The sequence below is a fragment of the Mobula hypostoma genome, chromosome 1, assembly GCF_963921235.1.
Source record: "Mobula hypostoma chromosome 1, sMobHyp1.1, whole genome shotgun sequence".
In the NCBI taxonomy this organism is placed as follows: domain Eukaryota; kingdom Metazoa; phylum Chordata; class Chondrichthyes; order Myliobatiformes; family Myliobatidae; genus Mobula; species Mobula hypostoma.
This window is the reverse complement of record NC_086097.1, coordinates 133,347,707-133,365,365: the sequence shown is the minus strand read 5'-3', so window position 1 is coordinate 133,365,365 and position 17,659 is coordinate 133,347,707. Positions and strand designations below refer to the sequence as shown.

Below are 17,659 nucleotides of genomic sequence, written 5' to 3'. Positions count from 1 at the left end.
TTTTCTTCGCCCAGTGTAGTGGGGAATTCAGTCTGGTTGAAAATGAATATACGCTTTCCACAAAACTTTATTAGATCTTGGGCAGACTCATAAAATTCTGAGGGAATATTTTATTTTCAAGCTCCCATGTAGGCATCCACGTTGAAGTTATTATTTGCTGCTCTGGTCAAGATCATCTGACTCAAGTACAGACAAAGAATTGAGCATTTTTGTTCCATGTTGAGAAATTATATTCACCTCTGCCATTGCAGCCTGCAGAGAAACCATGATTTTAAAAAAATATATAGATTGAATGTGCTTTGGAACACTCCTAAAATTCTAAGGTTCTTGGAGTAAAATGTGCAGTTGAAAGGGAATGATTTTTGTTTACTCACCCCAGATTTGTACTAATACTGCATGTTGTACAGATATTTCAATTCTATTTTTCTATCGATCTTCTATCCATGTGATTAGGAGCTAGACCATTTGATTGTCCACACTGTGACAAAAAGTTCAGGACCTCAGGGCATCGCAAAAGTCACATCGCTTCGCACTTCAAAAACTTGCAGCTTAAGAAAAGATTTCCACGCAAACCAGCCAAGACGCGGATTTTAAAAAACAGTGTCACATTAACTGATATCCCACTTCAGGAACCTATCCTCATCACTGATTCAGGTAAGGTTTTCCATTATGTGTGACTTGGTGGAAATGGACAGCAAAATGCAGCAGACACAACATACTTACAACAGCAATTGACTTGAGAGTTTGCATAGCAATAAACAAATGATTTTATTTATGTACACTAAGCAAAAAATAAAATTGTGTTTTTTGTGGCACTTTTGGGCAAAAACATTCTCGAAACATATTAAATGTTCTTGCAGTGCCCTTGCATGAATAAATTAGTTAATAAGGAACTGCTTCATTTTTGAAATGTTTCTATTTTGCTAAGTTTGCATGGAAAACTAACAAACCTTTGAAAGCCTTGAAAAGAATCAGTGACCTGACTCTAGGTACACAAATCATACATCTGTTGCAGAGAGCCTGAACAAGCTGTGTGTCTCTTTTGAGAAGAGGCACTCAGAAGAAGACATATTGGAGGAATTCATTATTATAATTCTGAAACAGTTTCATAAAATAGATTTAGAGAAAACACTCCAAGTTCCACAGAAGTTCAAAATCAGATAGTTTTTTTTATTATTCAGGAGAAGCCTCATTACAGAGTGTTGGGTGTATTAACTTGGTACCATGTGTGAATAACATCGGTTTAAGGGGTAGATCGGTATATAAAGAGGAAGAGGTAGAAAGGAATGAGACAACTGGGGCAAATTGAGATAAATTCAGCCTGCTGCTTGTACTCTACTCAAGACTGGTGATTGCCTGTTCTTACTTGGAATGGACAGAGAGTTGCTTGAGGTGACTCTTTATTTTGGAAGTGTCCAGCAAGACCTTGGTAATGAGGAGACATTTTACTGAGATCCTGCTCACAGGATTCATTGAGATGAGAGAAAGTTAGAGGTTTCTCTTGTGTCAAATCTTTCAGGGTTTTTGCAATAGTTGTTAAACATTTCTGATATTCAGAGATAGCTGAAAATTAAGCTTGCTGCACATTAAATATTATTCAATTTCATACAAATTAATATCAGTTTAGTTTTAATTTTTTAAATGTATTAATTTAGTTTTAAATCCTTTAAACTAAGAAATAAGTGGAAACGTTGAAACAAATTAAATGAAAAACTAAATAACCTTGCTCTTCACCAGTAAACCCCAGTGAAATCTGATCCTATGTCAGATCTACCTGGCTGGGATGAAAGAGTTGAACGGGGCTGTGTTATTGGTCTCCATATGGAGATTAGCAGTGGAATTGAGAATGTGATGCACTAGCATCTGTCACTTAATATGTCCTGGTCTTAACAACAGGGCTTGTATCTGAGTTTGGGTACGTGCAGGCAGTTCTCTTTAGAGTTGCTGGTCACAGCTAGGGTTATCTAATCCAATCTTTTGGGAGGCTTGTGAGGTGAATTTTGTGTAATTTATTTTGCTACAACCCACTAGTATCTAAATAGTGCAGAACACTTAAGACTGCACACTCCAAGGCAGTCTGCCTAATTACTTAGCCATTTTGTTTGTCATTAGCCTGTTTTAAAAAAATAGGTGCAGGCCACTTCGCCCTTCACATATATTGACGTAATCAGATCATAGAGTCGCAGATAGTACAGAAACAGTAGCTTACCTGTCCAGGCGGCTTCTCGATCCCTGGTGATCCTCTTTGTTCTCACAACCCTTGTTCCTTTGCTGTTCTTACTTACTGAAGATCTTTGAGCGAAACTTTTCTTTGTCACTTCCTTTGCTACTTTCAAAAGCCTCTTTGAGCTCTTTTGTGTGACTTTCTGTGCTTCCCTATATTTTCAGTGCTTCCCTATTTTAAGTTTTCTTTGCCCCATCCCCCCTCAATATACTTCTTTCTGAGAGGCATTTTATCCTTAAGTATGGATGTGATATCTGGATGAGCTGACCACCTGCATACCTTGAATGCGGGTAGACTTTGACTTCTTGTTTCACTTCTGGTGCCTGGATGGACCAGATTTAATGAGCTTTGAATTCTTGTTCAGTTATAAGGCTCAACTGAGATAAATTTGGATAATTAAGATGCAAAAGATCTTAAATGTAAGCAGAAACTGGGAGAACTGTGCAGTCAATTTCTTGATGCCTGGGAAAAGGAGAAGATAATGTTTTTGGGCAGAATCTCTTCTCAGAGAAGAAAAAGTGTAGCTTTTATTATTCAGTTGAATAAAATGTTTTTTTTGCTATTTGTTTCCCACCCAAATTAGCTCCTCTTCCATAACTTGCAGGGTACTTCTGGTATAGTTTTTGAAATTTAATTTTAAATTGGGCAGGAACCTGAGTTTTAACTAAACAGTACAAAACCATGAATGTGCAGTGTGTGGCTGATGTAAATTGAATTATCACAGTAGAGGGAGCTCTTTCAGTTTAGACATCATTACTTTGCACTAAGCCATTAATATCGAATTCTCCCTTTGAAAATTCAGTTGGAATACAAGATTGTTCGCTGTATTGAAGTAGAATTTGCCCAATACTATAATTGTTCATCTTGTACTCCTTGTTTTGCTTCTACTTAATGCTTTTACAAAATGCTGTTTTGCTGCATCATAAGTGTGTAATTAGGTGGATGTTTGCTCGTAATGCTTGTACTGTGGGATCCACCAAAGAGTACTGGGAATTTGATATAATGGCTAAATGTTAATTACATAGCATATTGAGCACCTGTTGTGTACTAGTAACATCATTTTGATTTCTTAAGTGTTTTTGTTGTTGCTTTTTTGCTTTGAGTCTGAAAAGGTGCTATGAATATATAACTAGCTTTCAAAATGTATGAAAATTAATTTTACTTAAACACCACTTTTTTCACCGTAGGCCTCATCCAACAAACACCACGGAATAGCCAATTGTACAGTCATTATCTGGCCAATGGCATCATAACTGATGGACTGGGTGGGGATAGGCCATACAGATGTGCTTATTGCAACAAAGGATTTAAAAAGTCTAGTCATCTTAAACAACACATCAGGTAGGAGTGGTAACTTTTGCTTGTTTGAAGTGTTTTGTTGATCCAGAAGCTGTGCTTACACTTTATATTGCTGACACCAATATAGATTATATTTTTAAATTTAGTGCAGTCATTCCAGTATGACTATACTTGTTCTTTAGAAGAGTTATTCAATAAAACTATTCTTAAGGTCTTCCTCAAAGCCATGAAATTATTTCCTGTGTGTGTGTGTGTGTGTGTGTGTGTGTGTGTGTATATATTCAATCCTTCTTTGAAAGTTTTTAATTCTGATTTTTATGATAAAGGTAGAAATGTTACTACATTTGTACTTGAAGTTATCTAAATACACCACTGCAACTGGGTGTTGGACTTCCTCACCACTAGACATCAGATGCACAATCACTCTTTCCTCTCCATCATCAATAACATGGGAGCCCCCCAGGGCTGTGTGCTGAACCAACTGCTGTACACGCTACTCAGATAAGACTGCATGGCTAAATACCTGAGTAATCACCTTGTCAAGTATGCTGATGACACAACAATACTGGGGTTCATCAGCAACAACAATGAGGAGATAGAAGAGTTCGAGGTATGGTGTCTGGCAAATAACCTCTTTCTCAGTGTCAACAAGATGAGAGAGATGGTCATCGACTTCAGGAGAACTCGTACCACTCACATCCTTCTTTATATCGGCGGCACAGCAATGGAAACTGTGACCAGTTTCAAACAACTGGGGAAAGCACATCTTGCATAACCTCTTCTGGTCAGGGAACACATCCTACACAATCAAGAAAACTCGCAAACACTTCTACTTTCTGAGGAAGCTGAAGAGAGCTGGACTATGCATGTCAATATTCATGATCTTCTGCAGACGTGCAGTACAGAGCACCCTAACAAGCTACGTCGCTGCAGAGTACAGACACTGCACTGTGCTGGACAGGAAAGCTCTCCAACAGGTAGTCCAAACTGCCCAAAGCATCACTGGCACCAGCCTACCTGCCATCGAGGACATGTATACAGAAGCATGCTGGTAAAAGACCGGCAATATCATGAACTCTTTATCCAACTCCCTTCAGGGAGGAGGCTACGTAGCATTCATGTCAAGACCACTAGACTCAAAAACAGTTACTTTCCCCAAGCAGTAAGGCTGATCAATACCTCAACCTACTACTGTACCCCACCACCACTACGCTATCATTTTATGAACAGACTCTCGTGTGCCTAGCATCACTTTATGGACATACAATCAATCTATGTTAATAAGCTATCTTAATGTATCTGTGTCTGTAGGGTTGTTCACCGAGCCTGGAGTTTAGTCGCAAACGTTTTTTCACCATTCGAGATGACATCATCATTGTGCAATTGAGTGTAGTTTCTGCTGAGTACTCACTTTTGTATGGTCTGACGTCGTTGTTCTGATTAGTTGGCTGCTGTGCTGGCTGCTAGACTCTGCTGGGTACTGGCCAACCACATAGTAAGTGATCTCTGCTGACCTGTATCCCTGGTTATCAGGCATTTTGAACATTGGTTCCTTGGGTGTTCGCAGCTCACCCCTCAGCCCCAATCCCGCAGATGCATAGGTTCATAAGTTGTGTCTAGTTCAAAGTGCTTATTAATAGAGTCTTCCGTTGAGAACTTAGCTTCTAAGAATTCTCCAGATTCCTTGTTTTGTGCTTCTGCCAGGTTTTGTGCAGTTTCTCAGATGAACTTGTGTCCTCCTTGCTCTTCATGTACTGAGATGAATGACAGAGGATTATGTTTTATGGTGAGCATATGTTCATGTAGTCTTGTGGATAGGTTTCTGTTCGTCTGTCCTATATAGTGTTTGGGGTAGTCTCCACATTGAATTTGGTATGTTGCATTTGTTCTCTCCATGTGGGCAGTTGGATCTTCGGATCTCAAGACCAGCATTCTGATTGTTATGCTGGGTTTGTATGCTACCATCGTTCCCTGTGGTTGGAGCAGTCCTGCTGTCATTTTGGAAATATTCCTGATGGATGGTAGGGTTAGCCTCTTTCTTGTCTATTCAGTAGGAGTTGTTTCTCTGGATGAAACACCTTCTGATGAAGTTTTTTAGATAGCCATTGCATGTGAATACTTTGGAGGAAAAAAATCCTGGCAGAAGCAGAGTACTAGAAATCAAGAGAATTTTTAGAAGCTTAGTTCTCAACAAAAAGCTATTGACAAGTATATTGAACTGGATGCAATTTATGAACCTATAAGTCTGCAGGATCGGGGCTGAGGGGTGAGCCACGGACACCCAAGGAACCAATGTTCACAATGACTGATAACCAGGGATACAGGCTAGCAGAGATCACTCAGTTGTCCTGTTTGCCCGGACCCAGCAGAGACTAGCTGCCAGGGCGGCAGCCAGCCAATCAGAACAGCAGGACAGATCAATATAAATGTGAGCACGTGACAGAAACAGCACTCAATGCGCACTAATGATATCACCGTGACTGGTGATGAAATGTTTGCGACCGAGCTACCAATCTTCTTTTTCACTTTATATCTTGTATATTTATGGTATTTTTTAATTATTGTGTTCTTTTTCTTACTGTGTTGTTTTTTTGTGCTGCATTGGATCCAGACTAACAATTATTTTGTTCTCTTTTATTCTTGTGTACATTAAGCAGTCTTGAATCTTGCACTCAGTGTTATGTAGAGCACTCTGCTTCATGCTCTTGTTACAAATTAATCATTACATTTCTAAAGTCTTGCTTCCAAAATTTCAAATAATAAAAGGGAGTCATTCTGGCAAGTACTAGATAAAAGGCTAAATGACTTTTGAAAAGAGATGCTATAGAAACTTAACTTTACATCCATGTCTATCAAATAAAAATTTAGTTTTTATAGAAGTTTAACTCTACAGCCATGGCTATCAAATGCAATTTCAGTTTTTTAATATTTGCTTGATCCTTTAATTTTCTTCTCTATAAATGTTCTACTGAAGCCAACACAGATTTGTGGTTGGAATGACCTCCTATGTTGTAATGAACCAATGAATTCAACCTTCTCTTTTTTTGTACTTTTATTGTCCTCTCTTTCTTAGATGCTTTCATTTCTTTTTAATAATTTTGAAACTGAATTGGTATGTACTAGCACAGTTATTACATAATGCTGTGTAATTTTATTACAAGTAATTTTTGTTTCTGTTTTAAATCTGGTTATTTGTGATGGATTAAACTCTTGAATAAATATACTATTGTAATGAATGTATATTCAGTTGCACAAATAAAATTGGATAAGGTCAGCACCCTGTATTTAGGATCTTTTTAAAATGGGAAACCAAAAGAATTACAATTTAAAACTTGGTGGATTTTGTCGTGATTATGTAAATGTGTTGGAGTAAAAAGCTGACAAATGTACTTCGGAAAGTTATTGCAACCAGTATAAAGTTTTTTTTGTCTGATTGCAAGTTGCACCCAAAATGGAAACTCCACCAGAGATCTTCTGTTCAGACTTTGGCTTCTGAGCAAGAAAGCACCTTAAAGGTCTGAGAAAAGCATTGTTCACTTGAAACATGATAACTCTATGCACATCTCCCTTGTATTATTATCTTGTAAAACTACTTTGAATTTACACCCTCTACCGAATGACTGTGTTTTATGGCCCACATGAGCCCCTTTCCACTCTATTTTGATATAATCCTATCAGTCCTCCTTCTGTTTCTTTCCCATTAGCGTCCTTATCTAGATTTCATTCATTTAGGTTGGCATCTAAACTCTTGCAAATGGTAGCAAATTCCACATTCTAACCCACTCTCAGGGTAAAGATAGTCCTCCTGAATTCCCAGTTGGAATTAACTGATAACTATCTTGTGTTCCGTGCTTACTATCACAAATGATAAAATAAAGGAGGAAAAATTAAGATTTGCTACTTTTGAATACTGTAGTAAAATTGTTTTAATGGGTGTAGTCAGCTGGTTTGTTCTCATTTCAGGTCTCACACAGGCGAGAAACCATTCAAATGTTCACAATGTGGCAGAGCCTTTGTTTCATCTGGGGTCCTTAAATCACACATCCGGACACATTCTGGTCTGAAGGCCTACAAATGTTTGATTTGTGATGGAACTTTCACCACCAATGGCAGCCTGAAGAGGCACATGTCCACCCACAGTGAGGTGCGCCCCTTCATGTGCCCCTATTGTCAGAAAACTTTCAAGACTTCCATGAATTGTAAAAAGCATATGAAAACACATAGGTAAGAGCTTCTGATGTTACTTCATATGCATTCATTTGGGGCTTCTTTAACATTCTGCATCAGTAGACCTTTGACTGCAAGAGTTTGCACCTTTTTTTTACTGAAAGTAAGGGATCACAAGTTTTTAAGAAAAAGCGTGAATTTTGGTAAGCACTTAATAAAATAGTGAATAACTGACATACTATAGAAACTTAACTCTATATTGTGACCATCAAATGCAAATTCAATTAAATATTTGTATGATCCTTTGCCTCTTTAATGTTCTACTAACACCATAAACAGTGATCTGAATGGTCTTTTAAGTTGTCATGATTCGGTGACTTTAGACCTGTTTTTTACCTTTATTGCCAACTCTTTCTTAGATGTTTTCATTTATTTTTAATAACTTTAAATACTCTACCACCACAGCTTTTAGATGATTCAGTATAATTTTATTGTAAGTAATTTTTGTCAAGTGTGGAGAAGAAGAGCTGATTTTTGAAGTGAGGGGCTAGGTGCCGAGGGCTGTTTCCAGTGATTGGAGATGAGTATTAGGAGACCATTAAACAGGTGAATTGTGAGTATTCAGTATTCTCTATTCTAGAGAGCTGTACATGACCAGTCACTGAAGGTGATCAGTACTGGGGTTGGTAGGATTCAGATGAGAAAGTGAATTTAATACAGAAGGTCAGGGTTGATCTTAATGTTCTAGCAGGCAGACTCCTATTTGCTTTTTACATTCTTTTTCCAGTGAAGTGTTCTGAAGACTTCTGATTCTGTGCTACTCCTTCAGGGAGGTGTCATGATAATAGAAAGGTTGAACCTAAGGGATGGGTGGGGGGGGGTTCATATTTTATCCAATGAGCTCAAGGATTCTGAGGCATTCACAAATGGAAGAAGTCTGGGACAAGCGAGTCTATGCCTTACTTGTTCCTGGAGAAACACTACTGCAGCCTTTCCTGCATGAAGTTTTGGAAAGCTTATTTGAAATGGCGTCTTTAGTTCAAGCTTCAGCTGTATGATGGTTCTGACAGCATCCTGCTTAACCCCAGAGGATGATGGAGCTGAGGCCCTATGAATACAGCATGCCCTGATTTGCATTATTGGGTAACAGGTCCCATGTGAAGAAGTATGTATATTAGAAAGGCAACTGAGAAGTTGCATGGGTGAATTAACTCTTCTTGGGCTTCCAGCTGGGTACAGGTATTGATTTTTGGTTGAGCAATAGATCCTTTTTCAATAGCATGGGTTGTATCATCACTGCCTCCCTCTTACTCTTCTCTTGAGCTTAACAAGGCTGGTTGTTGGAATTAACTTTCTGTATCCTCAATAGTATCATGCAGAGAATGATATACCAATATCCAGTATTAGAAATAAGCATTTCCAGTCAGCTATTGGTGAAGAATAAATTCCTGTTGACTAAAACAAAAATTTCTTGCATTAAGTTTTAGAAAATTATCATGACTTTGAAGCAATTGTTTGCTTGAGTAAGAGCTAACAAAGCTTGTATTACTCAAGCTATTATAATAGCAATGAATGAATGCTTTCATTTTAGTGCAGTGTAAGCTTAAGTGTGTTTACTCTACATAATCTGGAGTCTGTACTGTTAACAAGCAACAGGAAACATCTGAATAGTTGAGAACAAATATATTTTGCCACCTTCAGTTGAAGTGATGAAAGAAAATCTATTTATGAGCTTAACAGTGTATTGGATCCAATATGCATGCATTCAGGCCCCAAACCAGCAATGAGACGGGCATATTACCTGGTTTCTAGAGGATTCAGGGTTCACAGAAGATAGAGGGGAACTTTATTATTCTACTGTGAATTAATAATGAAATATTGCATTCTATGTATTCACTTGAGCCTTTCTTCACTTCACAGCGATATCCCACCTCAAACAGCATCTGTAACATTAGTAATATTGCAACAATTCTTCACTGTTGCATTGGAATGGTAACCCAGATCTCAAACTTGGGATATGAACCCATAATTCCTTGTTTGGGTGAAAATGCTACTCACTGAACAATGAGAGCCTGCAAATAATTTATTATATAGTTTGAGGTAATATGTTCTAATCTGGCCTGACATGGAGATCCCATCACAGAGAGAGAGACACACTCAACTGAATGAAAATGATTGACATTAATAAGATTTCACACAGTTAAAGCTACAGCGATGAAGGAAAAGCTTAAAATGTGTTCAACAAGGCAACAGTTATTTCCCATCTCTAATTGCCCCCTGAATCGTATATAACATTCTGGAATTACCAGTCAGATTTAGAAATGGGAGGTTTTCTTCCTTGCTAGAGAGAGTATGTAATCTATAAATTCATAGTCTGGTATAGTCTAGGACCATAACTATAGGAAAGCAAATCAAGTGTACAGATATCAAATAGTTATTTCCAATCTTGCACCACTTACGTAGATTATTTTTCTATATACAGGTATGAACTTGCACAACAGATACAGCAGCAACAACAGCAGCAACAGCAGCAGCAACAGCAGGCAACACCCCTGGATGACAATGGCTTGGTTGAATCCATGGAACAGCAGAATGACCCATCCACTGGGCAGGCACAAGTTCAGATTCAGGCAACTGAACTGCAGCAGCCTTCAACCATCAGTGCTGACCAGCAGACCATGCTCGGCCTGAGTCAGGAGCAAGTTGTGGGACCTCAGCAAAGTGCACTTGGCCAACAGCTTACAGATCAGCAGCTTGTCCAGGATGAAGGTAAGGTTTGGAAAGCTACACAATAGTTTACACTTGCTATTCTTTTTTATGAAACATTTATTATTAGAAATATAGAAATAACACTTTTTTACTTTTCTCAATTAGGGGCATTGTGATCCTGACTTCCAACTTAATAGGAGATCCACAAAACTTGCTTCTTTAAATCTTCCAATGTAACCTGGGTGTGGCCTCCCGCACTACTTCAACTGCCCACTGTAGACCTGAGGAGCAGCTGCTCACCTGTCCGGGCACATTGCAGCCTTTCAGACTCTGTCGAAGTATCTACTTACTGAGATTCAGCCCTGTGTAGGCCCTTCTGGCCTTCGAGCCACACTACCCAGCAATCCCCCAATTTAATCCTAGCCTAATCAGTGGATAATTTACAATGACAAAATAACCTACCAGCTGGTATGTTTTTGGACTGTGTGAGGAAACTGGAGCACCCGGAGGAAACCCACGCCATCATGGGGAGAATGTACAAACTCCCTACAGGCAGTGATGGGAATTGGATCCATTTGTCTGTATTGTGAAGTGTTGTGCTAACCACTATGCTACTGTGTCGCCCCCAAAAATAGCCATTTCTGCTGATGGTTATCCATCTGCAGTATCATTTCAGTTTTACCTTTTCCAGAAACAACTTTTGATCTGCTGGACAGTTCCCATGGCTCTGACCTGCATTTCACAGTCTTTTGCATGTCCCTTTTGTTTGTTTTTTCATTTCATTAGCATGTCAGCCAGATGGATTCATAAACTGTTTATTATGGAAGCCACTTTGGCCTCGTCATATCTGAGCTTCCCCTTTTCCTTTGTATTCTTCCTCCACCACCAAAATCTGACAAAGGATCTTTGATCTGAAATAAATCATCCCCTGTTTCCATGCTGCCTGACCAGATTGCTTCTGTTTCAGATTTTCACTGTGTGCATTTTTTATATATTTGGGAGAGAGCTCTGCTTATGAATGTCAGATTCTATGAAGTAGCAGAATTAAAGTGAGGCAAAGCTGAATGATACATGCTCTTCTTGCTTTATAGGTCTTCTCCAGATTCTGGCAAGGTTCAGTTCCTAAGAACTGTTCATAAGCTGGAGAGTTTGTATGTCAGAAAAATTGCTGCAAGCTGAGTTCCCAATTGGCAGCTGATGCCTGCATCCCTGCCACACCCAGCAAATCCATCCCACCAGTTTCGCAAATGCCTGTTCATTTGTATGGAATATACTGTACATAAGTTGGGTGTATGTTAGCTGGGGAGGATCTGTATGTGCTTAGAAAATTCAAAATGACAAGGATGTATACTTATTTCCACCATTCCTACAAGCATTGAGTTTCAGGATTATAATTAGTGTAAAATAAAAATTTTCTTCTGTTTCATTTCTATCTTTCACTCACAATATTTTCATTTTGAGTAGAATTTATTTTTGATTCATACCAGTAGATGGAGCTGAAGACACTAATGAAAACAAATTCACTGGCACTCTTGTAACTCCAAAAAATAAAACTAATTGAAAGAAAAATAACACAAGCCAGGGATAACTCATGTATGTTTAGTTTTACTTTAGTGAGGCACCCACTTATGACGTGGCATTATGATGTATGCCATTCACGTACCTTAACATATAACCTAGAGTGAAATATGTAAACAAGCAAGGATGCTTAATTAAACAATATATTTACAATATTACTCAAATATTACTGAAATATTAAATGCACAACAGGCATTGTGTAGAAAAAACTATTAGTAATCAGAATGCTAAGTCTTTTAAGTCAATTCATTGAGAACTATACTCTGACTACCTTGACATCCTCTTATCCAGGAGGGTATGTATCTTTCTGATTCAATTCAAATTTACTGTAAATCTCTGGTGGCTGGAATATTGGCAATTTCTTACAGATGAAGTGCATGATGCCAGTCCTTTATAGCTGTAGTCTTTGGAGGATTAAAAGTCTTATGATGTTTGACAGTATTAACTTATTTGTTTCTAAGTGCCCAATATAATTATTTTCTTTTGCCAAGAATGTGGAATAGCAGTGGCTAGTAACATTTAAGAGGGAGTTCAATAAGCACATGATGGATTAAGGAATAGATGGATCTGCTAATATTGTGAAATGTAGGAGATGCAATGAAACAACTGGAGGTGAGGGCTATTGGGTCAAATAACTTGCTTCTTTGCAAGCACTTCAGTGTATGTATTTATTTTAGTCTGTCTTGTAACTTTGTTTAAATTTCTTGTTTCCTTTATTTTCTTACAACAGATTCCTTTGTGACAACGCATCATACCTTGCAACAGAATATCAGTCAGTTTGATCAGCAAGCTATAACACAGCAGGCCTTTGACCAACAGAGCCTAACGCAAGGTTGTACTCTTTTCTGAAAAAGAAACTATTTTGAGATGTTATGATTGTCAGTTACTCTACTTCTTTCAAGTAATTAAATTTGCACTGTTTTCCTTGAGGTCAGAGTGTCATACCACACATGGCCCACTATGTGCGCTCTAATCATTAAGTACTCATTTATTCTGATCCCATTTCAAAATAACTATTTCTAAATCTGCAAATACCTACCTTCATCTCGTACTGAGAAGTTGTGTTCCAGATTCCAGCCACCCTGTGGGTAAAAAAAAAAATCTGATCTTCCTGGGGTCTCCTCTTAACCTCTTGGTCTTAATATAAAATTGAATGCCGGCTAGTTTTAGATGTCTTTGCTTTGGGCAAAATTTCTGCCTATCTAACTCATCTATCCCCTTCACAATTTCATATACCTCTTATTGGTGCCCCTTAGTCTCCTCCACTTCATGAAAACAAACCCATCTTGTCCGTTCTTTTCTTATAATTGAAACACTCCATCCCAGAAAACATCCTGGTAAATCTCCTTTTTAACTCCCTCAAGCACAGTGACATCTTTCCTGTAGTGTGATGACCAGTCCTCCAGCTGTGGCCTGGCCAATGTTTTATAAAGTTGTGCCATAACCTCCCTATTCTTGTATTCTGTGGTGCAGCTGACGAAAGGAAATATCATTTCTTCACCACCTCATGGAGTTGTGCACCATGTTGCTCTGTTCCTCAATGCGTTCTGAAGTCCTACTGTTCATCGTGCATGCCCTCCGAATGCATCACATTGCATTTAGTGGAATAGAATTCCATCTGCTATTTCTCTGCCCAGTTTACCAACTAATTAACATAATCTTGTAGCCTGTGACTATTCGCACTGTTAATGACACTGCCAATATTCTTGTCATTTACAAACTTGCTAATCATACCTCCTGCATTCATTATCCAATCAATAATGTATGTGAGTAAGGTTCCTGGTGTCAATTATAGGCCAGTGTGTCTAACTTGCCTAGCAGTAGGGAAAGTATTAGAGGAGAATCTTAGGAATAGAATGACATGCTGAAACTTCACAATCTTCTAAGCAAGTAGAGGCGATGCATCCTTTCTTTGTATATGTGCTGGATCCAGGACAGATCCTCTGAAATGATAACACTAAGGAACTTAAAGTTGCTGACCTTCTCCACTTCTAATCCCCTAATGAGGACTGGCCCATAGGACTCTGGTTTCAACCTCCTGAAGTCAATAATCAGGTCCTTGGTCTTGCTGAAATTGGCTGAGTAGTTCCAAAACAACAACTTCTTACTCACTTTTGATTTGGCCAATACTGGTGTTGTTAGCAAACTTAAATATACATTGGAGCTGTGCTTCGCCTCACAATAATAAGTACAAAGCAAATAGAGCAGAAGGCTAAGCACACAGCCTCATGGAGCACCTAGCTGGAGATTGTGTATGGGATGTGGTTCCCAATCTGAACTGACTGGGGTCTGCAAGTAATGCATAGACAGGTTAGGTGGTCAGTCTCTCTCCTTAGGTAGAAATATCAAGTACTGAAAGAATTGGATTTAAGATGAATTGGCGAAACTTTAAAAGAGATTTGCAAGGCAAGTTTTTTTTTACACAGAGCAGCGGGTACCTGGTGCATGCCACTGGGGAGGTGATAGAAGCATATACACTGGCAATGTGAAAGAGGCATGTAGGCAGGTATATACAGTACCTATAAAAAGTATTCATTCCCCTTGGAAGTTTTCATGTTTTGTTGTTTACAACATTGAATCACAGTGGATTAATTTGGTTTTTTTGACATTGATCAATATAAAATGACTCTTTTGTGTCAAAGTGAACCAAAGTGATCTAATTTAATTACAAATATAAAACTCAAAATAACTAATTGTGTAAGTATTCACCCCTTTAATATGACACATCAAATCATCACTGGTGCAGCCAATTGGTTTTAGAAGTCACAAAATTAGTTAAATGCAGATCTGTTTTTGGATACCTGTGTGCAGTGAACATGCTTCAATTGATTGTATTAAAAGTACACCTGTATCTGGAAGGTCCAACTGCTGGTGAGTCAGTATCCTGGCCAAAAACTACACCATGAAGACAAAATAACACTCCAAGCAACTCTGCGAAAAACATTATTGAAAAGCCCAAGTCAGGAGATGGATACAAGAAAATTTCCAAGTCACTGAATATCCCTTGGAGTACAGTTAAGTCAATCATCAAGAAATAGAATATAGCACAGCTGTAAGTATGCCTAGAGCAGGCCGTCCTCAAAAATTGAGTGACCATACAAGAAGGGGACTAGTAACAGAGGCCACCAAGAGACATATGACAACTCTGGAGCAGTCACAAGCTTCAGTGGCTGAAATGAGAGAGTCTGCAGATACAATAACTGTTACCCGGTTGCTTTACCAGTTGCAGCTTTATGGGAGAGAGAAAGCCACTGTTGAAAAAAACTCACATAAAATCTTGGTTTGAGTTTGCTGGAAGGCATGTGGGAGACTCTGAAGTCAGCTGGAAGAAGGTTCTATAGTCTGATAAAACCAAAAATGAGCTTTTTGGCCATTAGACTAAACGCTATGTTTAGCATATGCCGACAACTGCACATCATCATAAGCACACCATCTCTACTGCTGGCAGCATCATGCTGTGGGAATGCTTTACTGCTGCAGGACCTGGAAGGCTTGTGAAGGTAGAGGGTAAAATGAATACAGCACAATACAAGGAAATTCTGGAGGAAAACCTGATGCAATCTGCAAGAGAACTGTGATTTGGGAAAGATTTGTTTTCCATTAAGACAATGACCCCAAGCATAAAGCCAAAGCTACCTCGGCATGGCTTAAAAACAGCAATGTTCATGTCCTGGAGTGGCCAAGTCAGACCTCAATCTGATTGATAATTTGTGGTTGGACTTGAAAAGGGCCATTCACACATGATCCCCATGCAATCTGACAGAACTCGAGCAGTTTTTTAAAGAAGAATGGGAATGCCTGAGCTATGATGTCATAACAAGTAGACAGTATAGTGTGGAGTATATGAAATATGGATTTATAAATAAAACCAGGCAACCAATAGCAGCCAGTGTGTCTGTGTGGAAAAAGTTTTTTTCAAATGAGACAATGAAAGCATCCAAGCTCCTTGAACGTTTGAAGAGAATACACTCTGCTCTGATAAAGCAAACACAACTTGGCTGATTTTCAGTCATTTCGTGAAAGCTTTCAGAAATGGGAAAAAAAAAACTCCCCAGTGTATGTGTCCAGTACTTTACAACAGAACAGTGATGGTTTGCGTGCTTCATCCAGCATTTCATTGTTCATTGCTAAATCTGGAAATCCCCATACGATTGGAGAAGAGCTAACTTTGCCAGCAATAATGGAGGTTCTGAGTACAGTTTTGCGTAAGTCACCAGATGAAACAATTAAAGCAATTCCACCCAGAGACAGCTATATTCAAAGACGACTAGGTGAATGTCTGAGAATGTGGAAGATATATTGTGCAACATACTTTGGCCAACAGAATTTACTCTGCAGTTAGATGAGTCAACTTTGCCAGACAACGAATCTTTGTTTCTTGGTTATGATCACTTCATAAAAGATTGAAAGCATGGTTCAAGAGTTGTTATTTGCAAAGAGACTAGAAACAGATATGAAGGGGAGTTATTTTGGGTTGTTGAGCAATTTTTCAAAGAGTAGGATAATCTGCTCACCAACATTCTTACTTGTGCAACAGATGGGCCACCAAATACAGAATGCCACTGTGGGGTTATTTCTTTCTTTACAAAAAGCTGTATTCAACATATTTTACTTTCACTGTGTAATTCACAGACAACATCTTGTCAAAAAAATAACTAGGTGATCATTAAATATTGTTATTACAGCGGTAAGTAAAGTCAAGTGTATGCTCTCAATTCTTGATTATTTTCAGAGCTTTGTATTGAGAATGATGAACATATTGAATGCTTGTTGCACAGAGAAGTCAGATGGCTCTCAAAAGGAAACTGAGATACTAATATGCACATTTTGAAACTATGATAAAATTCTTTGAGGACTTGAATGCTTCATTCAGTAATCAACTCCAGAATACTAGACATAACTTTAACAGGAGATTCTGCAGATGCTGGAAATCCAGAGAACAGTTTTGGTGAAGTGTTTCAGCCTGAAATGTCGACTGCTTATTCATTTCTGTAGGTGCTGCCTGGCCTGCTGAGTTCTTCCAGCATTTTGTCTGCGTTGCTTAGGCATGACATTGCTTATTTGTCAGAATTATTTGCAAAGTTTAATGAAATCCATCCTCAATTGCAAGAAAATAAAATGAATTTTATCAAAGTCAAATCAGTCATCTCTGCATTTCTATCCGAGTTAACTCTTTTTAAGTGCAACTTCGGCCGTCGTGACATTTTCCAATTACTGAGCCTCACTTAGTTGAAGGAGAAAAGAAGAATACTAAATGGTGATCTTCAGGTATGCCGTGTCCACCTGGGTGAGCTGCATAAAGACATGTCAGAGAGATTTCAAGATCTTCTCTTGAACAATATTCCAGATTGTGTAATCAATTTCTAAACACTTGCAATGAGGAATTAACAGGAGGATGGAGGAAGAACTGATCTCGCTACAAAATGACTTTGAGCTGAAGCCAAGGTTCAGAAAATCATATCAAGACATTTGCTTGCAGAAAGAAATTTCTGAACACTATCCTGCGCTGTGTGGGGGAGGTCAAGATGTTCTCTATTGTCTTTGAACATCATATTTTGTGAAGCATGATTTCACTGCAGTGGCCTAACCTTTTTCAAAGCAATGAAACAGACTGCAAATGACTGAACTTGGAGATCTGATATTCCTTCTGAGTGACATTCAGCCAGATGTTGAGAAAGTGAT

General features: G+C 38.5%; 1 protein-coding gene across 3 annotated transcripts in view; it reads left to right on the top strand.

The window, feature by feature from the left end:
* The window catches only part of LOC134350557 (zinc finger protein 236-like), a 160,240-nt gene that overhangs the window by 85,233 nt on the left and 57,348 nt on the right, over positions 1 to 17,659 (top strand). For all 3 annotated transcript variants that reach the window (XM_063055924.1, XM_063055915.1, XM_063055904.1), the window contains exons 11-15: positions 454 to 654; positions 3,412 to 3,565; positions 7,487 to 7,747; positions 10,173 to 10,459; positions 12,708 to 12,809. In XM_063055924.1, coding sequence (XP_062911994.1) covers positions 454 to 654; positions 3,412 to 3,565; positions 7,487 to 7,747; positions 10,173 to 10,459; positions 12,708 to 12,809 — 1,005 coding nt within the window. The remainder of the gene's footprint in view (positions 1 to 453; positions 655 to 3,411; positions 3,566 to 7,486; positions 7,748 to 10,172; positions 10,460 to 12,707; positions 12,810 to 17,659) is intronic.